This window comes from Meles meles, chromosome 9, assembly GCF_922984935.1.
Source record: "Meles meles chromosome 9, mMelMel3.1 paternal haplotype, whole genome shotgun sequence".
In the NCBI taxonomy this organism is placed as follows: domain Eukaryota; kingdom Metazoa; phylum Chordata; class Mammalia; order Carnivora; family Mustelidae; genus Meles; species Meles meles.
In genome coordinates, this window is record NC_060074.1 from 31,755,227 (window position 1) to 31,778,802 (window position 23,576).

Genomic DNA, 23,576 nt, shown 5'->3' on the forward strand with positions numbered 1-23,576 from the left:
GCTAACTCCAGGTCCAAGGATTCCGTTACCTTTACTTTACAGGTTCAAGATCTGCACCAGTAACACGGAATTTCAGTAACAGAATTATGGATGAGAGCCAGGGGACATCTCTCCTTTTGCCCTGAAGTCAGCATAGGCTGGAAAGGCCCAAATCAGAGTCAAAGAATCTGTCTACTCTATAGGGTTGAAAATTTGTGTGATTTGAAAAACAACCAACCAAAGTGCGATGGCCACCTTTATGGGGCTTTTGTACTTTTCATTGAATTCTAGCAAACAGAAGAGTGCACAAATCGTTAAGTGCACAGTCCAAAGCCAGTTTTAATGGTGAAATCGTTCATACTCGCAGGAAAAGCTAGTTCTGATGCACATTAACTTTCTGCGGCATTAATTAAAAATGGAAAGCGATCAGGACACCTGGGTGGCTCTGTCAGTTAAGCCTCTGCCTTCAGCTCAGGTCATGATCCCAGGGTCCTAAGATCCAGTCCCTCATCAGGCTCCTTGCTCAGCAGGGAGCCTGCCTCTCCCTCAGCTCCCCCTGCTTGTGCTCACGCTCACACTCTCTGATAAATTAATTAATTAATTAATCTATCTTTTTTTAAAAAAAAAAAGCAAAACTATCCAGAATTAATTTTATGAATTGACCATAATAGCAAAACTTGCTAAGAACAGGATCAGAGAAAGAGAGAGAAAGACATACAGTTGGAAAGCAAGAAAGAGAAACAGAGAAAGAGGATATATTGGCTCATATCAATTGAATAGTTTTTAAAGACTCATGATAAAATAATTACAATTTCCACATTTCACTGACCACTAAATAGATGCCACTTCCCAAATGAAACTTACATGCATTGTTATGTACATTATGTTCATTATTTATCCTAAGTCTATTCATGGGATAGGTATCGTTACCCTCATATTACAGAGAAAACTAAAGTATTAAAGTAACTGGCCCATCATCACATTATAAGTGATAAAGATGAGATTGAAATTAAATTCTCTGAATGCTTAGCCACCATTTTCAATGAAAAATAAAAATCAAGAAACCATTTATCAAAATTTACTGCCAACTAATAGTTGTTTTGCCCCCCCGCAAATGCAAGAGAATTTATGGATCATTTTCAGAAAAATCTAACATCTTTAATATTAGAAATACAGTAAGTCAGAATGATCACATAACTAAAAGCAATACTTGAAGTAATTTAACACAATTTAAAACTCCTCTCTGAGAAATGTTTAGGAATTGGAAATAGGATCTTAAGTGAAAATAATCACATAACATACTTAAACTATGCTGAACAAAATTGGGCATAAAATAAAGATATTCACAGTCCTATACTGGTTTTTATTACTGGTCTGCAAATTCTGATCAGTGTTGGTAAGACAGAAATCAGAAATAAGAGGTCTAACTTTTAGAAAGAAGGGAAAAATATATATAATTGCATGCACTCAAAACTATTAGTTCTCTAGAAAACTCTGGAGAATTAACTGAAAACATATTAGTATTCACAAGACAGTTCAATAAAGATTGGATGCAAGGTAAACATACAAAAATCAATAGATGTCCTGTAGATCAGTGATAACCAGCTACAAGATCCAATGGAAAATATTGGAAAAACTCACTAAGTTTGTGTCTTTCAGTCATTAACTATAGAAGAAGTCAACAGTTCTTTCTTCGGGGAGAGATTCTTTTTAGGATAATCATTTTTTAAAGTTAGGATAATAGTGTGATGTTTCTAAGACCAGATGTTACTTTCTCAAGAAATGACTTTATGGGGCGCCTGGGTGGCTCAGTGGGTTAAAGCCTCTGCCTTTGGCTCAGGTCATGATCCCAGGGTCCTGGGATCTAGCCCCACATCGGGCTCTCTGCTCCGCAGGGAGCCTGCTTCCTTCTCTCTCTCTGCCTACTTGTGATCTCTCTCTGTCAAATAAATAAATAAAATCTTAAAAAAAAAAAAAAGAAATGACTTTATATTTCCCTAGGAAAAGAAAAGGAAAAATCTAACAACGAACTTTTTAAAAAAACCGTTTCAGTACAATTGCTGAAATCAGAGTGCAGGATTCTTGCCGTACCAAATACCCATTCAAAAATTACTGAAATAATGAGAGTTACAATGTTTTGTGAATGAGGATCCCAGAGTCCTTCATAAAGGTTAGAATAAATTATGGAGTTGGTTTATTTAAGCTCAGTACAATTGCCATTTTTGCCCTGTGAGGGAAACTTCCAAAATCATTTTTTTTAAAGATTTTATTTATTTATTTGACAGAGAGACAGAGAGGGAACACTAGCAGGGGGAGTGGGAGAGGGAGAAGCAGGCTTCTCACTGATGAGGGAGCCCGATGTGGGACTCAATCCTAGGATCGTGGGTCATGATCTGGGATCAAAATCTGAGTAGAAGGCACTTAACAACTGAACCAACCAAGCATCCTGAGACTTCCAAAATCTAAGAACTTTGAGAGCTTCTGGTGATTTGCTTCAAACCTTTTTTTAAATATTTTTCCTTCATGCAAAGATGATGTTCTCATTTTTCCATCAACGCAGGTTCCTTTCATATAAACCCACCATGCTTTTATACTGGTTTACTGGAGTCTTGCATGAGCATCAATTTAAAACTCTAGGATGCAGAACTGCTGAGTTACCGCACTGAAACTAATAAAACACCGTATATTCAAATAAATAAGTAAGATAAAAATGGAAAAAAAAAAAGGGGGAGGTAATTCCTAAAGAAAAAATGTTCAAACTGAAGCCTGAATACTCAAATATTACTTTTGGCTTCACTTCTTTTGTGGGCACCTCCTTAGAAAGCAGAGTAATGAAATCTCAATTTCTCCCATTAGTTAATTAGCCACCTTTGCATCTTAAGTACTGGAAGCATTATACTATTAATTACCTACAAGTCCACTCTCAAAAATCAGTGACTGGTTTTTTTACCCCCCTTATGCATAGATTTGCATAACCCTTAAAAAAAAGAAAACCTATCCAATACTCCTCCACACACAGACTAAATGTTACAAAACGGAGTGCTCTAACAGCTAAAGGTGAATTCAGTCAACTAGTGCCCTTCTATTGATCTCTTATTTCTCCCAACACTTTTCTTCTAATCCTCTCCATAATTACATGAACTGCTACAGCTTTCCCGAAGCTGTCAATGCCTCCTGCATCCGTTTTCAAATGACCAGCGAAGACGCAGTCTAGGCACTAGATCAAACTGTCAATGTTCCCAACTCGGCAATGAACAATCCTCTTGAAATCTCCTGGCACATCTGTCAAGGGCCTCCTAGGGTTCTTCAAAATTCTTCCCCCTCCAAGAGAGTAAGGAGGACGGAGGGGCCAGAAAGGTATTGATCCTTTCTTTTAACATGCTAATTTGCCCGGGGCTGCTACAGTCATTGCCAAGCTGAACACTTCAAAAGGAAACTGTTTTTTCAAAGTGGAGATGTCTTTTTCAAACACTTAGAACTGAGAACAAATGAACCCAAGCGTCAAGTTCACAGTGCAACGTGAAGGAGGCTGGCCAATTAGAAATGGAGAGCTCACATATAGAAAGGCGGTCTAAAATTAATGGATGGTAGCAAGTAGCTGCAAAGTTTGAAACCTATCCTAAATTTCAAAAGCTTGTGTGTGCGTCGCAACCAGGTAGGAAACAATCCGTTGATTGCCTGCATTAATACCGGGGAGAAAAATTAAGACTTCCGTCATTAAACTGATGTAAAACATTAACGACACTGTTACTGATGAATGCTTGGACGTCTGCATAAATGACAAAAATAGAAAATAAAACTGATTGTTTGTTTACTTACACCTCTAACCAGCAACACACCATGAAGACAGAAAAGAAAGAGAGGGAGCAGCAGCACCATTATTAAAATATCTTTGTCTACCGCCTTTGTCATCAGTTTATTATTTCGTCAATGAAACATACAGTGCAGGTAAGACTACAAGACACAATTAAGTGTGCAGTGATGGCAAAGCATTACCATATTAGGTTTGTAAAATTAACTCATCCAAAGCAATGATCTGCTCCTAGTTTCCAGGTCGTGTATGTCTGGGGACAGCCTATGGGTCCTGAATGGTTAGCAACGTGAAATGCCCTATCGAAGATGAAGGATCTGCCCTGGCAAAGGATAGCTGGGGAGCTTGGGCGTCTTAAATCAGGAAGTTCTTAAGGACAAAAGCCCATGAGAACTGCATTCCTCACTGAGCTGTGTCTTAACTGATGAGGTTGGCCCATATTTACCTGCCATGGTATTATGGGAGGAAATCAGTATTCTGTTAACCTCTGACCCATGGGATCTGAAGCAGACAATGGACCAATCTGGAGTCCTGGGAGAACAGAGCCAAATGTCAAACAGCAGGGAAGCAATTGTTACGGAAACATTTGGCGTGGGCACAGCCAGCTTCATTGGGGCAAACTGCTATTCACGGAAACAAGCCATGAAGAGATAACGCCATAAAATATGAACAAAATGGAACCTTTTCTGCCTTGTTTCTAAATTGTTAGCTTTATGGGACATCATGCTGAACAGTATGAAAAAAATCCAATTTGCTTTGAAGCGCATTAGTCTGTCTAACATCCTAATTATTGTTTACATTGCCATTTGCCTTCTATTAAGAATTGAATAATTACCCAGCACTTCATAGTTTAAAAATACAAGCAAACAGGATTATCTGGGTAATTAAGAAACTGTACTTTAGCTTTGTACTGCTGCAGAAAATATCTGTACATGTAGGGGAAATGATAATTATCAATCAACTTACTTCAAATGGTATTTTAAGGATTTTGAGCAATTTGAGATCTGTAACTTATTAAGAAGAGGTTAGTAAGATCACCTTTGAGAAGTGTGGGTCTGTTTAAATCCATCCTTAGAAACAAGATCCAGATAAGCAGCTGAATTTTCTCATCCACTAATGACACCAGAGAACACACCAAGTACAGAGCCTTCTGCTGTTCTTTAATCCCTAATAATGCATCCCAAATGGACTTTGAACAGCATCATCAAACTTTGTCAGGCCATGTGGAGCTACACCAAAGCTCTTCCACATTTCGACGTTGTTTTAGCTGACCCTGCCTCCTCTTAATTACACTGCAAAGTCAGGCTATGCCCATGTTCTGCCCTGTGAAATTAGCTTGAGCTCAAAACTAATTGAACTTCAAAAACATTTCATGCAAAGTCCTCTTCTTCTATTTTATAGAATGCATATGATCATGACCTTCTGAAGATAGCACTGTGGCCAAGCACGGTGAAGTCTGTGGTGTTCTATATGCAGTGTCTAGAGAAATAAAGCAAAGACTAAGTCAATCTGGAGACCCTGGGTGGGATGCGAAGACCGAACTCGGAAGGCGACACGATGTTCCACACATGGAAGAAGGAAGAAGGAACAGAATTATAGCCAGTATGCCTTTTAACGAAATTTATCTGAGACACAAGCGAAGAGAAGGGCTTTTAATTGTGAGTCTAGGTACAAAGACTGCTGTACTCATTCATCCATGTAGAAACAGATGAAAATACCAACGGTGATCTTCACTTCTAGGCTTTCACTATTTGTTGAAGGAATGAATGGATTCCAGCCCACTAGTGACCTGAAGCCTATTTTCAGGACTTCCTGAGGTCTGACAATTTCTTTTCAAAGAATTTTATCTTTTTGCTTTACCATTTTTTTAAGCCCTTTGTTGGGACACTTCTAAACATTCCTCGCATAATCTGAATAGTGCCAACTCCTCCCACTCGGAAAGAACGGCAAGATTCCAGCTGAAGCTGTCACTGAACAGACAAACTAAAGGATTCACCAAAACTAGGTTACCTTCCAAAGGTCAAAATAAAATGAGCAGCAGGGGCTTGGGTTGTTTTGCAAGGGGCAAGGAGCTGGGGAGTGACAAACCAGCCACCGGAGGGAGGGGGGAGGGGGTGTCCAAAAAGAGCCCAGTGCAAACAGTCCACTCTATGCCCCCACCCCCAATCTCTGGAAGCATTCAAATCAAAACTGAATTAATTTGCATGGTGTCTAAATCACTGCGTTCTGCATAAACAGAAGGAGATTTTGGCTGGAGTTTCCAAAGGAAGCCCTCACTGCCTTTGTGCGAGGGGGAAATGGGTGTGCTGTTTTGCATGAGGACGCAAACAGAATATGCAAATGAAGGCTCCGCAGCCTGGAAATGCAACCCTAGGCAGACAGCTGACGACCCGCATTCACCCAGAAAACGCTAGGCGTCTCCGAAGGGAGTTGTAAGGGGTTCCGACAGGATTGTTTCCCAAGAAGCCGAAACAGACCCTGAATATTCATAAAATGTCCATTTAGTCATGGGACTATTAATTACCCTTCGGATCAGGAAACGGAGTGACCTCACCTGCTCTCCCCCAAAACAGCTCAGAGGTACCAGCTGTAAGGCACACAATGAAAAAGGTTTTGTGCCCGAAGTGAAAAAGATACACAGTCTCTCAGGGTCCAAGGGACAGCTGAGACCTCCTTTAATCATGCCATCTCGCAAGGCAAGATCCTCCATCTCACAACAATAAAACTAAAAGAGCGCCTGGCCACCTTCTTGGACACAGATAAACAGCTTTAAAAGGCTAAAAGCTACAAATTGCAGTCAAAGTTTATAGAAACATCTTAAAGGGTTGAATAAATAAAAGGCCATTCTTCTAAGTTACCTTCATCTCCCAGATTCTGAAAGTTTTCAGAACTTTCTTACATCATTTGAATTTTTACATACCTGTCAAGAGAAACTCTGATGGTCTCACAACCCCTTTACACTTTTAAAAATACTGAGGATGCCAAAACACTTGTTTATCTGACTTAAAGCTGCCAATATTTATCACTGGAAATGGAAATTGAGAAATTTTAAAAGTAATTATTTATTAAGGCATTTCAAAGATCAATGGTTGCCCATCACATGTTTACACAAATATGTGTCAATGAAAAAATAACTATTTTCCCAAAATACAATTCTTTATAAGAGTAATACTTTTTTCTTTTTTTCCGACTCTCTTTAATGTCTGTTTTAATAGAGGGTAGCTGGGTTCTCCTATTTGCTTCTGTATTCAATTTGATGAGATACCACACATCAGGAAGCCTCTAGAAAACTCCACTCATGAAAGAGAGAGGTAACAGGCAAATAATAGCTAAGTATTAATAAAGTTTTGACCTTGCAGCCCACAACAAAGGGTGGTGGGGAATCCAGACAGAACACACTTTGAGAACCACTGCACGGGTTAGCAGAAGATCTAATCGATGCATCTAAGATCAGCTATTCCATACCACCTCCTACCCTTGCTTATGTAGTATCATTCTCCCCCATCCACTCACCGCCTCCCCCCGCCCCCGCAAGTACCTCTACTCTGGAACCTAAATGAACTGCTTTCATTGTTGGGTCAACACTGGTCCAATAACCCATACCATCAACATATTTCTACCTAACAGCAATAAAATTAACAGTAACAGTTTCCATGTACTTTACTAAGTGCTTAGTAATTCCAGACACAGCACAAGACCCTTTTTTCCATACATACAGGCTTATGTGTGTGTGTATCGTACATAGCGTACTATTATCACCAATTTGCATTTGTGAATTTGCAGTTAAGTTAGTGTCCATGATCGCACAAAGGGTTAAGTAGCACAAGTAGGAACTGAACCCAAGTCTCAAACTCCAAAAACAGGTCTTAGCCATTTTATGCCATAACTCTGTTAACCCATGCATGGTGGACATTTCTGAAAGTTCAGGTGTAGAGATGATTCATAAACACAAGGAAAAGAGTTAAGACCCAACTGAAGTAGGTAGGAATTATAAACTAGGACCTCATTAGTACATCAGTCACACACAAAGATTTTGATATATCATCCTGGCTCCATGAAACATTACTCCACCAACTAAATGTTTAATATAAAACAGGCCACAGTTCCTTATGCATTTATTTATTCATTCATTCAATGAACATTTAATGAGACCCCACTATGCTCTGTAATTGTCCCTGGGGTTACTTGTCTGATTATATCACACTGCACTTCTTCATGGACGCGCTCACGATAAGAAAGCCTGCTAAGTTCACCTGTCCATGATAAAGCCAGGAAAGTCACAGAGTAAGGCTCATCATTCGATTTTTAAACAAACTTGTACATGTTTGATTTATAAATTGAAGTGTTTAAACATATTGCCAGGAAAAACTAAGAAACTAAGACACCTACGTGTCTACCACGGAGGGGAAAATTATATGAAGTATGATCTAAAGGATGAAGAGGAGTGAATAACAGGATAAAAATGATGTCCATGATAAACAGTCAAGCGTCATAAAAACAAGATGATAATTAAGAAGACTATTCTACTTCTGATTCTATTATACTTTTAAACTACGTGTGTAAAGAGAATATTTGAGTTGTCTGGCAAATTATAAAGAGTGGTAAGTCATAAAAAGTTGAAGAGTTTGAAGCATGCTGTTCTTTGGTAATGTGAAATTCATCAATTAAATGGAGACAGGGGGATAAAAAAACAACCTAAACCTGACGTAGTCAAGTTCAATGACAGGAAAGTCAAACTTCTATCACGACCAGCTCTGCTTTGCACAGTAAACAGTAAGTGAGAAGCCATTCATTCAGTCGTTTTTTCCAAAAATTCAAGTCTTCACATAATCATGATGTCTTACTTCATTTTTAAAAGGTAGGAGGAAGGCCAGTTAAGTAAAATAAGTCATCAAAGCTTAAGTACCATATTCAAAAGTCCCTCACTGAGATCATTCCTATTTGATGCTTTGGCGTGCCCAAAACAGAGACCACTCCATAATGCACACTCAGGAAAGAACCCTGGTCACATGAAGAAGGTGCAGGCGGAGGGGGGAAACATAAAAAAATGTATAACAGAAAAAGCACAATAATTAAACCCTGCTCTTCTTGGATATAAAGAATTGCATCTTTCAGTGATCACAGCCGGCTTCAAAGCTGGAGATAAAAGCAATTGATACTTAAAGACATGATTCAAAGGTAGGAGAAAAATTTCAAAGGTGGAAAGGATATGAAGCAGCGTCTCTCTGAACTATATTTTAAATGCTTCCTTCCCAGTACTTCTTTCTCCTAAGGTCTTTCTAGAGTAGAGTGGGAAAAAGAAAGTAATTTCTTTCTTTCTTCCTTTTTTTTAACATAAAAACTCTCTCCCTCTTTTCAGAGCCCAAATTTGAAAGAGTCCTGTTAATGGCCATCAAAGCATTTTCTGTCTTGTTCCTTCTCATAAGAGCTTTGACTGACACCTTTTGCTGATATGAAGGCATCATATATTAATGCTAGAGAACACAGGTCCTGGACATGTGGGACCCCAAACAATCTACAGCAACAATGTGTCCTTCAGCAAGGCTTGATTCTTGCGGAGCCCGACTTTGTCACCGTCGTCATTCTTGGGCTTGAAGAGCGACTCCACAAGAACGCCTTCTTTCTCTTAGTCTCATTTTTATACATATGCTCTAAAATAGTGTTTATTAATATTTCACAAAGAGTAAATCTGTGGCTTTCCTTTCATTTTTCAGCTTTTTAATTAAGCAGAAAACATGTTAATAAAGAATCTTTTCCTCTCTTCGTCTGTTTCATCTTCCCGAAGTAATGAAAACAACCCTCTAGAAACATCTGGACTTTTCCTCCCTGGGGGGTGGTTTATGTGGGGGGTGGGGGGCAGTGCCAGGGTCTGAGGTATATTTTCGCTTTCTTCTAAGGAAAGAAAGGAGACCAGGTTTGAGGAGACCTGGTCAGAAGACTAACCAGAGCAGTGACTCCTCTGCAGCCAGTCACTGCTGCTGAGACCAGCCGGCCACGCCTTCTCCTAGAGAAGACAGAGGAGTGGCTACTACTCTTCGTTGCCCGAGGAGACAGAGCCAAATCATTTCAGAAAATGTTATTCAAGAGCAGAATGAACTTGCAGCTGCTTCAGAGGGCAAGCCTGCCGTCACCTCTTGACACTTCTGACGTACCACTCCATCCTTCGCCGCACCATTAGCATGGTACTGGTTGGAGGTAGGAACGCCAAGAGGAAGTGTCGTTCTGTCCCCAAAGTCCCTTGAGGACTCCCGCAGCTGACGGGGGTTCAATTCAAACAACAGCACGCCCCAGGCCCCCACCCACCCTGGCCATTTTTGCCCAAGGATCCTTTGTCAAACATGTAAGATCTTAATCCATCTTCACTCTGACCTCCCAGACCCCGAGGAAGATGGATGAGGAAGTGGGTGACCTTTCACCTGTCCCATTCGGCCTGCAACAGTAGGCCCACTGAAAAGACAATTGGGGAGGAACCTGCTGCCACAGTTCTGAAGACTTGCCAGTTCCTCTTTATATCCCTTCTTAAGCTCTCTTTGCACCCTGGTCTTTCTTGTCCCGCCCCCAAATCACTTTTCTCTCACTCAAAGGAAAGTCCGCTTTCCGACAGGGGAGAAATAAAACGACTCTCTAAATATCATTTTCAATATGAAGTGTGAAAATAGACATTATTCTTTGTTAGAGCAAGGGCAATGCTTCCTTCCTATCTTTAGCCTTGACTTCCAAGAGGGGCTGGGAGATGGATGAACTTCTCTTTCGCTCAACACCCTTAGAAGTCCACAGCTATGACTGTGGGAAGAACAGAGTATCAAAGAATTGCTAGTGTAAACATCGGTTTAATGCTTCAGGATCTGAAAGGTGACTTTTACTAATCTTCCATCATGGTGTCCTCATAGCAAGACTGTAAGCTAAGTACAATTATTCTCAACCCATTTTATAGATGAAAAGGGCTTAAGAATTGTGCTCAAGGTCATACGGTTATGTGACCACAGGGAGACACATTTCTTTGTCTCTGTGTTCTCTCTGCTCTACCTGGTTGCTTCCCAGTAATGACGTTAAGGATGGAGAGGACCATTTTTATTACTCCTAAGATTTTCACAGTCTTGAGTCATCTTTAAAAATGTCTCACTCAGGTTTGGAGTTGAAGAATCTTGCCATTCAAGTTTTTCCTTTCCCTCTAAATTCATCAGCAGTGCGCACATGGTAGCATTAAGAACAAACAAATAGGGGCACCTGGGTGGCTCAGTGGGTTAAAGCCTCTGCCTTTGGCTCAGGTCATGATCCCAGGGTCCTGGGATCGAGGTCCGCATCGGGCTCCCTGCTTGGCGGGGAGACTTCCTCCCCCCCCGCCCCCGCCTGCTTCTCTGTCTACCTGTGAAATAATAATAAAATAAAGGGCAATATTTTGTTCAAAAAAATGCCTTTTCGAAAGAGTTAGTCATTTATGAGCTGCAAAGAAAACACTTGGGTAGCCAGAAAGAAAACAATGAAAATTCTAAAAAAACACGGCCTCAATCAACCTCCCCTTCCATTAAATATCTGGCCTTGTATTAGGAATAGTTTGCTTAGAAACAGACTGAATCCAAAACATGGGGCCCCACCCTTCCATGAACCAGATGATTAACTGAATTCCCAAGATTATTTCCATAAAGAAAACCACTAAAATGTTCAATTGGCTTTACATTCACTTCCCCCTCCATCTTTTTCTCCTCTTCTTCTAATTTGGGTTGTAAAAATGTCAAGGAGTTTCACAGTGTAGCAATGTATGAGTTACTGGGCTCTGTAACAATTGAAAATCAATGACATTAGATACAGAGATATATGAATGCCAGAGCAGGAAATGGGAGACAATGGTGTTCTCTCTCTCTCTTTTTTTAAGTACATAGAAGAATCTTGACATGTGAAGATGTGCAAGTGCTCTCTTACAAAAATCGACAAGGCAGAATAATTCACTCTAAAATGTGATACAGTATCATCGCCCTGTTCACGTCACCGTACCTGCTATGATGACTGCAGTTTAGGTGCCAATAACAACGCACTCACATATGTTCTAATACTAAGACCAGAATACATTTCGGGGTTTCAGTTTGGTACAGCTCCTCTAGCAGTTGCTAAGTAAGTCAGGAGCTAGCACAATGATCAAGAAAGGAATCTTTGCAAAAAACAACAGGAAACAACTTTAAATTCCAACTTTAAAATTTTCCCATTTATGAGTTTACCTTTTTACTCTGAGTCACCAGAAAAGGCAGCCAGCCTTTATTGTTTTATTTGCAATGAATTTATAGCATTCCTTCTTAGCTACACCTGGAAATAACTAGCAAATCAGGAATGATACTTTGAAACAGTATAAACTATAAAAGGGGAAAAATGTATAATCTAGGACATCAAATTATCAAAAATGCAACTTTCTTCAGGTTATAATGTTGATTTCCAGTCTGTGAAGTAGATTGTCCCATAGTAAACCCCACCCTGTCATTAAGATGGTTGAAATGCCAGACAAATTGTTTGGCAGTCAGTTATTTCAGGGTCTTTAATCACCAAATCAGATGAACCATGTGGCAATCAGTCTACAGCTCAACAATCATCACCCTGAGAACAGATTAATCGGATCTGTTCCATAGTCGGGCCCAGAGTTACACTGTTTAGTAGTAACCATAGTTAAGATTGGTGGCAGCAGACTATTGATAAGCACTAAAAATAAACAGCAAGTAAAAATAACAACTTTAGGATAACTGATTTTTTTAAGCCTTAATCCACACACAAGTGGGATAACTGATTTTTTTAAGCCTTAATCCACACAAAGACAAGCAATCCATATAAATACGAACTCCTCTCAACTCTTACTTGGAAGCAAAGCTGCTACAAAGAAAAATATTTTACCGACTCCGCAGAAAGGGGAAATAAGGGAATAAAGAATTGCATACACTCGACTGCAGGTTAAGAAAGAAAAAATCACCTTAGTAATGTGGTAAGTAGTAATTAACATGATACAAAAGTCTAGATTTCTCCCAAAACTCAATAACCAAAATGGACCACAATTTACCATTGCCTCTGACCACACAGATCGAATAAGACTCTCACTAGCTGTTTATCACCTCCTCAGGGAAATCAAGAGGTCTTCCATCAAGATTAACATCACTTGCAGAACCTATCAACCGGAGCTCAGTGGAATGGAACGCACTTGAAACCTTGTCACGCCGTTTCAGTGGGCCACATCTACACTGGTCCATGAGGCCTGAGAAACTGTACTTTCAGCAGGAGGGATTTGCAAGACTGGAATCCTTACTTCACATTTCAGTCATTCGTGTACATATATATACCGCAAGAGGTGGTAAATATCACCGTCTTTGCCATTTTACCAGGTCCACGCACAGGGAAAACTAGGGTTCGAAAATGTGTCTGCCCTCTTTAAGTAAGGATCAATCAGGTCTGTTTCTTCTGCTTGTTCATTTACATTTCAGAGGGCACATCAAGCCGGTTCAGATCTAAGTGCCTGTTAGCAAATGTGTTTGGCCTTCTGCTGATTACACAGCATCATTTATTTTGTCAGTATTAGAAACGTCTTAGCCTTGCCACCTGGAGCTATAGCACTTACTCATTAGACCCCCTCTGTCCCACCACATCCCACCGGGGCTGCTAATTACTGGCTTTACTCCATTTAGTCTCATCTCTGATTTAATTACATGCACTAAGCCCTAATGAAAAGTACAATATGGCTCTTCTTACCTTGGCATTCTCCATTCCTCTCTTCATGCCCAGCATTGCACAGGCAGTTGCCAATGGGTACCAGCCATTCGCCATCTGCCCCACAGTACATTTTTGGCACATCCTTCTCTTCTGAGTTGTTGACACAGGAGCCTCGAACTTCCACCAGGGAAGACGTATCAGCCCCTGTGATGGTGTCTGGAAACTGGGCCAGATTGCGAACAGTGAGCGGACATTTCTTGTAGAACACGCGCACTGAGACCAGGGCGATGCAGGCCCCCACATCCTGAAAAGCCAGATAAAACCCTTTTTTGCTCAGTGGCCCTACATCCCGGATCTCGGTGTTTAGCTTCATGATTCTGTCACCAATGTCCACTTGGGTGAAGCTCTCGTCGGCCGCAATGGTGTCGATCTTGGCAAACTGGCTCTCTCGGATGAAACGCTCTTTGTCATTGTCTGATTCATAGTAGTAGAGATTGAACGTCTCCTTGCAAGTCCCCATGACACCCGGAAGACTGTTGCAGTCTCTCAAGGTGAACTTGATCTCAATGTACACCCTCTGGGCCCCCTCTCGGGGGATCCAGTCAGTTCGCAGCCAGTTATTTTGGCTGGGTTCCATCACGTTGCACACTTGGTAGGTTCGGATTGGTGTGTTTTTCTCATCCATGATACTCACTTCCTCCCACTGCAAAGATCCAAAGGAAATATATCAATTACAGAATGTCCCCCAGTGGTAATCTGTCAATTTTATTTTACCCTCATAGGACAGTGACGATTTTTATTTCAAGGAGGAAGAAAACAAGTGAGAACCAACCCTCACTAACAAAACCCTTTATGGGAGATAAGACAGCATTTTATGGGAGATGTGGTCTTTTTTGATTTTGTTTTTTTGGTAGTGGTTTCATTCTTTTGCCTACAATCCAGAGGCGGGGGGAGATCTTTTGCTTATGAGTTCCCAGCAGTTCCTTGTGGTGGTCTCACAACCTCAGATTCACCTATTACAACAGCTACAATTTCAAGTGGCAACAGTTCAAATTTACTCATAAATGAAAAACTAGTCTGTGTATTGTTTCAACAACTGAGCAGAGACCTGCAAATTAAGAGCAGGAAGAAAGAAGCTTGCCAAAGGAAGACAATTATCAGTTAATTAGTGGTGCTCCTGTCAGAACTTTGCTCTCTAATACCTAAAAAAAAAAATGTCAGTCAAAAAAAAAATTTTTTTTTTTTTTTTTGCACTGTCACTATTCCTTAAAGGGGTAAGAAAAATCTCACTCTTCTGGTTTTGGTAATCCTGGGAAAATAGAGAGTAAAGTTTATAGTTGGATTCCTTAAATCCTCTGTCATTTGTAACAATGAAACACTTTCCCAGACCAACGTATTCAATTTAAAAAGTCTGTGTATCCTTATTTTTAAAACATATACCCATAAGTAAACAAGAATGCACACATGCTTTGCTTCTAAATATTCTGTGGATGTTAAAATAAAATCGTAGGGGGTATTTATGATGGAAAGCCCAAGAAAACTAGAGGAGGGTGGTAGGGCTTCCTTTTGTGATCTATTTCGTAACATAAAGATTCTACGGGTGGGACAATCCAAACTCACTGTGACTAGAGTAGTAAAAACTCACTTCTTGCCACAGCTTTTTAAAAAATAATCCTAAAAGCAGCAAGATTGTTTGGGGGGGCTCTTATAAGGCCAGTAAGCATCCTCCAATTCTTCACAAGTACCTACAGTAATGCATTTATATAGATCTGGTATAAATCAGCTTAATTATCTAACACATGAATATAATTAGAAGAAAAAAGATAGTTTAAAAAAATTCATATTCTATAATAGCTCCACTTAAAGCTCCATTCAATCCAATGAAGTACGTAGAACCATAATGTATCTTTTAACGGGTTTTCCATCTGTGCATTGGAAAACTATTAATGGATGGAAATATTACTGTGTGAAGGACTATACTGCATAAAACTCTGTATCCCTTTCATCTGCTACCATTATGAAAGTTGGAACTGGGAGGAGTAAGTGCCCTGTGGTGATTAAAATTTCTTTTTATCCGCTAAGCAATAAATCACCAGTAATTTACTTATTTGGGGGAAATTCATGAAAATCCAAAAATAGATCTTCACCTTCAAAAAAAAAAAAAAAAAACCCTACTCAGCATGCTTCTCATCTCAGAACAAAGGGAATATGGAAAAACACATTTATCACTGTAAATGAAAGCACACAGGGATATCTCCACAGAGTTCATACAGGAGAGTTTGATCTAATGTGAATTTTCCAGTCTGAACTTAATTGTCTAAACACATGGATCAATTCGCCAGAGCAATGACAAATCTCACCTTAGTTTTTGTGTTTTACAATCAGTGTCAGAAATTCAATATGCTCCTTTAAATGAACACTGCCAAGAAATTAGGTTTCGCTATAATGTTGCCATCAGCAGCCATTACTTTCTATTATTCTTATGTTCTCCTTAGTTGTTCTTAGAGAAAAACAGAGAACAGTGAGTTGTCTCTGACTATATTTCATATTTTACTTTGTGGTACTGTCAAGTAAATTTTCTGTTTCTCTTTAAAAATAACAACAACAATAAATAAATGTCATTATTTATTGACAAAACCATAATCCCAAGTTTCCAGCCAAGAAAGATGTGAACTGTCCTAACTATAACCAGAAATTTCAGAATGACCCAAAGACACAAATATGCTTTTATCTTCAGCTGGAAAGAACTTTTTAAAGCTAATCCATCCATATTTGGTAGATAACCTAATTCATCCCTTCATTCCAAACCTGCAAAAGTCTTCTTTAATGACAAAATCAACAGGTTAATGCAACTTTGTAATCTGGCACATAATTTCTCAATGGCTACTGTGTATTTTGGAATGACTAATTCTATTGTACATAAATAAAATTTCACTTCTCACCCCCCCCCAATGGGTCCCTAAAATGTTACACCCATCACATTTAAGGAAAGAAACATGCTAACATTCTAACATTCAGAAGTCTGCATTCTGCTCATGGAAAAGTTCTGGGTTGCACACAATTCAGCTAGATATATGCATGGTATTATCTTAAGAGACCTCAAGACGAAAGAAGTTTTTGTTTAGAAAAAGCGAGCAGGTGTTCTTTTGGCAGTTTGGGGGTGGGTACGGGATATGGGATGTCTATAGCATATTAAGTTGCAGTAAAAGCTTTCCACAAACTAGACAGACCATAGACTGTACTCAAAAATGTGTCATTCCTTGCTTTTAAACAGGTCACATGTATATTTAGTGTAACAGGTCAGGGCCCACATCATACTGGATGCATTCTCCCTTCAAACTTGAGTGCAGCCAGTAAGAAAAATAAGACTCATTAAATTTTAAAAGTACTGATACCTCCCATCTTCAATTTTGCTAGCAGTTCTAATACACTGAACCTGCAGAGAGCTTTTACTCCTGGTGTAGCCTGGGAAAGCCTCCCTGAACCAGTGACCTTTCCAGGGTATAGGATTAACAAGAGTCTGACTCTCCCAAGATAAAGCTGTACCTTTCTTCGCATTCAAAGGATGAGGGCAATTGCCGGCAATCAGCAGTGAATACGGCCTGTCTACACTGCCAGAGGCCTGCCAATCACTCTCCCTCCCTTTAAAAAATGGTTTTGAGGGCCGCCTAGAATTTTTCAGCGGAGATCCAAGGAACTGCAGTCAAGTTCAGGCAGAAAAACAAGAAGGCAAGGCAAATCTCCGTTTTATTTCACACAGATCCCAAGACCTGTTTTGGAAAAAGACAGCCTAACAACATTCTCCATTTTCATGACAATTTTCTTGCCTTTTAAAAACCCTTCTTCTTTTATAACAATTTCTGTGCCTCTTTACTGTTTTGATTCCCTCCTGTTAATTCAGGGGACAGGTGGGAAGCACCATACGGGGTGAGGGGCTGGTTATTTCCATTTTCCCCTGCTAAAGACCACTTGTCTCTCACTTCTATTGCTCTTAACCCACTGATTCAGTCCTGGATTCTCAAGCACTTAAGGGCAGAATGAATGATCTTGATTTTTAAAGGATCTGAGAGTTCCTTAAATTTGGCAGAAGTCTGAGTTAACATGCTATTCTGATTTTTTTCCCAAAGCTGATTCATTCTGAACTGTTATGAAGTGTAAAGGGAGAATGTGGCCAGTGACCTGCATTCTCTGAAATCTTCAGGAGGAGGCAACGATGGCACATTGCTAAACAAATGAACAGTGAGGCGCGCTCTCATCCTTTCTGTTCGATTCCAGGTTCCCCTTCCCCAAAGACTCGAGATTCCAAATACTTAAAACTTTTTTACATTTAGCACCAACAGGACAAAAGCTTGGGGTTTTTACTATCTCTTATACCCCTTGCACAAGTTCAAGGGGTTTCCTCTCAGTGCCCAAGAGAGCTGCAGCTGATGTAAGGTTTCAGAGGTAAGGATGCCCACCCACCGCCCACCCGCCCATTGCCTATGCATGGAACTAAACTTGTGCCTGGTACAATCAGACATGTTCTCTCCCCTGGTATCTTTATTCATTCATTTTCCTCATCTGGAAACAGAACAATTGCTCTAAAATTAACCCTGTCAGGTCTTCACGGCCATCACAGTAATAGGCACAAATTCTAATTTGGTCCCTGGATCGTATTTCTTGTCGGTATTTTAGTTTTAAATATGCATCTAAGTCTATACCTTCACCAATCTCCTCATTTTGAAACCCCTTTCTGCCCTTTTGGTTTCTAGTTCTTCCATGACAGAGTTATCCAAAGGGAGTATAGGATTTCTCCAACAAAGCGTAATTCACTTCATAGGCCATGGCGGAAATCTGACCCCCTCACCACAATCAACAAGAATCAAGCCATTAGGACTCTCAGAAAGTTGCTAATCACTCCTTTTTACCCTTTGGATCAGAGAGCAACTCGGAACTTACCCCTCCTTCCAGAGGGCTCGCTATCCACCCAAGTTCTCCCTGAACAGATCTGGAATCCAATAGGGTAACTGCAAGAAAACAAAGAAGAATGGATTAATTTCCAATTGCAAAAAAGCCAATACTACAAAAACCATTTGCCTGAGCGTTTCCATATGTGCTGGGGGTGTGCGTATCCAACTCTGATCAAAACCTAAATTCGGTCTCACTTATGTAAATAATCATTACTTACTTGATCTTCTCCCCTCTTTAAATCTGCACGTTCTTATTTATTTAACTTGCTTAGCATTTAAAATTCCATCCCAGGACTGAGCTGATTCATTTTCGAAAAAGGATGAATAGAGAATCTCAAGTGCAATTCAAAAAATAAATATATCTCTGTAGGGCAGCTACACTCCAGAGCAAAACCAGCATTGATCTCTGTCTGGTATCTACTACAGTTATTTGTTTTTGGAAGTTTCAGATGGCCACATAACTCATCATCATGGTGACAGAACCGCAAGTGAATTCTAACAAAATACTCAAAGGGTCATGAAAAGGCTCGCTCCTCTACAATTTCTTTTTTCCCTGCCCCACCAAATAAAGAGGCCCTGGATGGGGTATTCACAGTTTTTTGTTTTGTTTTGTTTTAATATCCAAGTTTCAGAAAGGGGTCATAGCAGACCTGTAGAATTTAGAATGCCAACACACTGGACTATTCTCTTCCCCAGGTCTTGTAGAGGACAGCCAGGGACTCATCCTTGGCCAAAGAGGAAATCACTGGTTTGAATTTTAGGTGAAGGAGTGCTGCCTAATAGATTTAGTGTTTGTCTCGCACCTAAGCATGCATATCAAAGCTCAGAGAACAGGGAAGATGGCTACACAGCTGATGTCCCCCACCCAGGCTGGAACGGTCCTAGGCACCGAGGACACTGAAAAGGACACAATGGATTCCTAACCTCTCCACATTCCCTTTCCCACCGAGATCCGCAGGCCTGGGGGTCGAAAGGCCCATCTCAAAGGAACCACTGGGTTATTAATTTGATCAGTGAGGCTGGTTCTTTAAGCTGGGGGAGGGGTGGGAATGGGGAGCCCTCATCCTTGCTCCGGGGCACTCCGATTCTCCATCTCACCACTAGGCCCCTGAATTCAGCCCACCTTCCCTCATTTCATCACCAAGTCAAAGGAGTTAAAAACAGCCGCTTTCTCCTGATTTTCCCTAGAAGCCTGAATTCCTAGGGTCTCTTAATTATTTTAAAATGTAGAGCCTTCCCTAGGTTGCTCCTGCCTGGGCTGCACCCCCCCTCCCCAAATTCCCTCTTCTTGGTCCCTAGAGAAAAGCCTGCTACATCCATTTGGATTTATGTAAGGTGGATTAGGGACACAAAGGGAACAATAAGACCCAATTTACAAAAAAAGGGAGGGAGTAGAAAGGGAGGGTAAAAGGGAGAAAAGGAAACGTGATGGGAATAAAAAGCAACAAAATGAATTAATTTTTAGGGGGGAGGAGGGGCCGGCGGGGGGAGACAACCCCCCCCTTCTACATCAGCCTACAGTTCCATCAACACTGTTTTTGTCTAGCGCTCCCAAGTTTTCCTTCCAAAAGAAAAGGTAAGAAACGGGAGGAGGAAAAAAAAAAAAAAAAGGAAAGAGAAAAAGAAAAAAAAAATCTCCTTTACGTCCCGTGCCAAAGAGGTCTTGGGGGACATCCTAACAAGTGTACGAAGTAGTCACGAGAAATCGAGATCCATGATTCTCCTAAAAGGAATGACCCTGGGGACCGAGATCGAGGGACCGCAGCGACCGAGGATGGCACCAGAAGCCAGTTAGGAGAAGGGATCGAGAGGGTAGGAGAGCGCCCCTTTCCTCCCAAACAGTGTCTGCCGGCAGGTGTGTGAATATCTCCCAGCCTCCGTCTGGCGAGCTCTGGGTACCGGCTGCCCAGCCAAGGCTAAGTTGGTTTTTGGCTCCCTCCTTCGGAACAGGGAAAATGATAGATTGCGCAGAGATGCATGGACGGATTCTGGAGAGATGGACGCCTGAATAGATGGATGGGTGGATAGATGGATGCGGGAGGGCTGGGGGTGGGGGACGGAGGCGGGTGCTGTGAAAGAGTCGAGGAGACGGGGTGCAAGGCTAGATGCACACTGATTCGAGCACAAGCAGCACCGAACAGTCAACACAATCAGGGCACTCACGCAGAGGCACACAATCGTCCGCGTCCACGCAGGCACCCGCGCACCCACACACGCGCGCACCCACACACACGCGCGCGCGTACACACACAGACTCACGCTGACACACACGCACACACATACATATTCAATTCGCCTTTCTCTGAGACCATCAGAAACTAAATGATCAACACCCACCTCCCCCTACACAAAAACACACACAATCTTTCTAACACGTCCGAAGAGGCGCGCAGAAAATAGCGTCCAGACGGGTCCAGCGCGTTCCATCCAAACTAACCCAGTGAATAGTTCTGGGAGCAAAAAGCAAAAACTACTACACTTAACTTGCCAGCGGGTCCCCAGGTCTGCGGGGTGATCTGCAAAGAGCGGGGCCCCGTAGGCCAGCGATCGCACACCCGGAGCGCGCGGCCCAGCGGAGAGAAGGTGTCTGACGCCGGGTGCTACAGAAACCAGGTCACTGGTGACCTGCGAGCGGCGCCACGACCGCTGTGCAGCTGAAGCCCCGCAGCCGGTCCCGGCAAGCCCAGGGCTCGGCAAACTTCGCAGAACCCTGAGGTCCAAGGCTTTCGCAGAAACCCGGGAGCACCAACCACTCACTTAGCTCCAGGCTTTCGTTCCCCCCTTGACCCGAGTCGGGTTGGGAGCAGTGGTAGGGAGCGCTAAATCCATATATATATATATATATATATATATATATATATATATATATATTTTTTTTTTTTTTTTTTTTTTTTAATCCCGGTGTTAGCTCTCGTGTATCCGCTGGGGCGCCTGGAGCTGGGCTAGCCAGCGGATGCTACTAAACTTTGTCCTTTCGCTACAAACTTGGGTAGCCGAGCCGAAAGCACGATCGTCGCCCGGGGAAGGCTGCCCGGCAGCTTTCCCACTCTCCCTCGCGGATCCGCTCGTCCGGGCCCCCTTCTCCGGAGTCGGGGCGCGCCGCTCACGCCGGGATCCCCTCATGCCCTCCGGCCTCGCGCTCTCGGGGCCCATTCACCCGCAGATCCACCTCTCTGCCCGGGACCGCAGAAGGACCACCTCGCTCTTACCTTCATTCGCGGGGTACACCCTGGAACCGGTGACAGCGTCGCAAATCCCAAAGAGAAACGAAAAGAGGACGAAATAGAAAATCCCAGCCATGGTTCGCCGGTGCCAACGCTGCTCCTACCGCTTCTATCCCAGTGGAATAAATGCTTAAGTTAGGAGTGCAGCAGGCTGAAGACATTGCCAAGGGGGTGGGCCCAGCCCGTGACGTTCACCCGCCAGTCCGAGGCCCGGGGCCAATAGTGGCGCAGACGGGACGGCCCAGCCCCGCCCCACTGAGCTTAGCCCGCCCTAAGGCCCCGCCCCCTCAGGGCTCGGCTGGGCGAGCGGTCTCCTGGGGCCTCTGAGACCCAGCTCCGCCTGGTTCCTGCCCCCGCCGGAGGGAGACTGCATGGTCTCCGGACTTCACTGCTGGGGTCCGGCCCTTGGGCAGCGGCAGGAGCTTCGAAGACTGAAATCGACTGGGGGGCATCCGAGGAAGACTGGCAACCCCCTCTCCCCTCCCCCCGCCCCCCCCCGCCACGAGCGTTTTGAGATGGAGGAAAAGGTTCTTTTACTGCAATAAAATAAGTATAAAGTTGACCTGCATCTCTGCTGTTGCTCTTTTCTGAGGGTCGACGCGTTCGCGGCTCGCGCAGGGGCTGGCGCACAGCCTCTGACACCCTCAGCTACCTTGCCCTGTTGCTGTTTTTATGGCGCATCTCCAAATGAAATGCTCTTCGGGGGAGTTCTGTGGTCTGATTATGTCTTTCTTCCCCGGCTCCCCAGCTGGCTGGAAAGCAGGGACCTAATCGGTCCCCAAAGTCCGGGACAGCTCCCGGCAGGAGGCAAGGCACAGTCACCGTCTCCAGAGACGGAGCCAGGGACTTTCTCGCCGCGGAGAAGAGCCCTCTGGTTGCACCTCGCGTTCACGCAGCGCGTCTCTTCCCGGCCCCGGCCCGGGACAGTACTTCCCGTCGCGACAGGACGCCCCGAGAAGTCCGGCCTGAGCTGCAGCAAACCGGCTGCGTGCTCCCCGGGGGTCGTCCCGGGAACCAGGCCTGGTCAATCCCGGGCGCCGGGGCAGACGCGAAGGGCTTGAGGTGGGAGCGGGGATACCTGCTGCTGCCCAGACCCCGCAGGTGAGGACTCTGAGGCTGCCCGGCGCGACTGCTGCAGCTCTGCGCTCCGACGGCTCTCGAGCGCTGCTGGGGACCTCTCTCCGCGCCCCGGGCGCGGTGGCGGACGGCAGAAGCGGCGGGAATCCTCGCAGCTGCCCCACCCAGGAGCCGAGAATGTCAATGTCAACCTCCGGGGACGTAGGCTCCAGTGGGCCTCGGTCTGTCCCCGGATGTCCCGGCTGCGGGAGCAGCCACCTGAGCGCCGCCGGGCGACTGTAGCGCTGCGGGCGGCCCCGGGACCGAGCTCCGACGCGACTCGGAGCGTTTCTTCCGACGTTTAAAGGGGCCCGGTTCCTGCCTTGGTCTCTTCCTCCACCCCACCCCCCACCCCGAGGCCGACCCTCCACTGTCTCCCTCCTGGGTAGGACTGGGTTTTTCTCCGGAGCCCGGGTCCCAGCGGGTGGGCGACCGCGGGGAGGTGGAAGCGCCTTTCCCGCTCGGGAAGCAACTCATCGTGAGGCAACCGCGCCACCTGCCGGCCAGACGCGGGAGTGCGTGGCCCCTGCGGAAGGGCGAGCGGACAAAGGCTGCAACCCGCTACCCGCAGAGCGGAGGTGTGTCCGCGGGGCATCTTGTCATCCGCCCTCCCACGTCCCGCGCTCGCTGGCCACTCTTGCCGCGTGGTGGCGAGCGGTGGCGAGCGGTGGTGCAGAGGACCCGGGAGTCGTGTTTCTCGCGAGCTGGGTTACGGAAAATGGAATCAGAGCGCGTCTCAAGGAGAAACTCACAGTCAACAGTGCCAGGGCTGCCTGCCTAGCTGCTGTCCCTGGAAAACAAACAAACAAAATCCTA

The 23,576-nt window shown here is 43.5% G+C and overlaps 1 protein-coding gene across 2 annotated transcripts in view; it reads right to left on the reverse strand.

The window, feature by feature from the left end:
- Positions 1-23,062, reverse strand: part of EPHA4 (EPH receptor A4) — a 144,818-nt gene extending 121,756 nt beyond the window's left edge. Inside the window, exons 1-4 of one of the 2 annotated variants that reach the window (XM_046019653.1) lie at positions 22,723-23,060; positions 21,630-21,753; positions 18,410-18,477; positions 13,511-14,174 (exon numbers count right to left, since the gene is read on the reverse strand). In XM_046019653.1, coding sequence (XP_045875609.1) covers positions 13,511-14,174; positions 18,410-18,477; positions 21,630-21,720 — 823 coding nt within the window. In that variant the 5' untranslated portion in view covers positions 21,721-21,753; positions 22,723-23,060. Of the gene's footprint in view, positions 1-13,510; positions 14,175-18,409; positions 18,478-21,629; positions 21,754-22,722 lie in introns of both variants that reach the window. The other variant, XM_046019654.1, reaches the window with a different exon arrangement.
- Between the last annotated feature and the right edge of the window lie 514 nt (positions 23,063-23,576).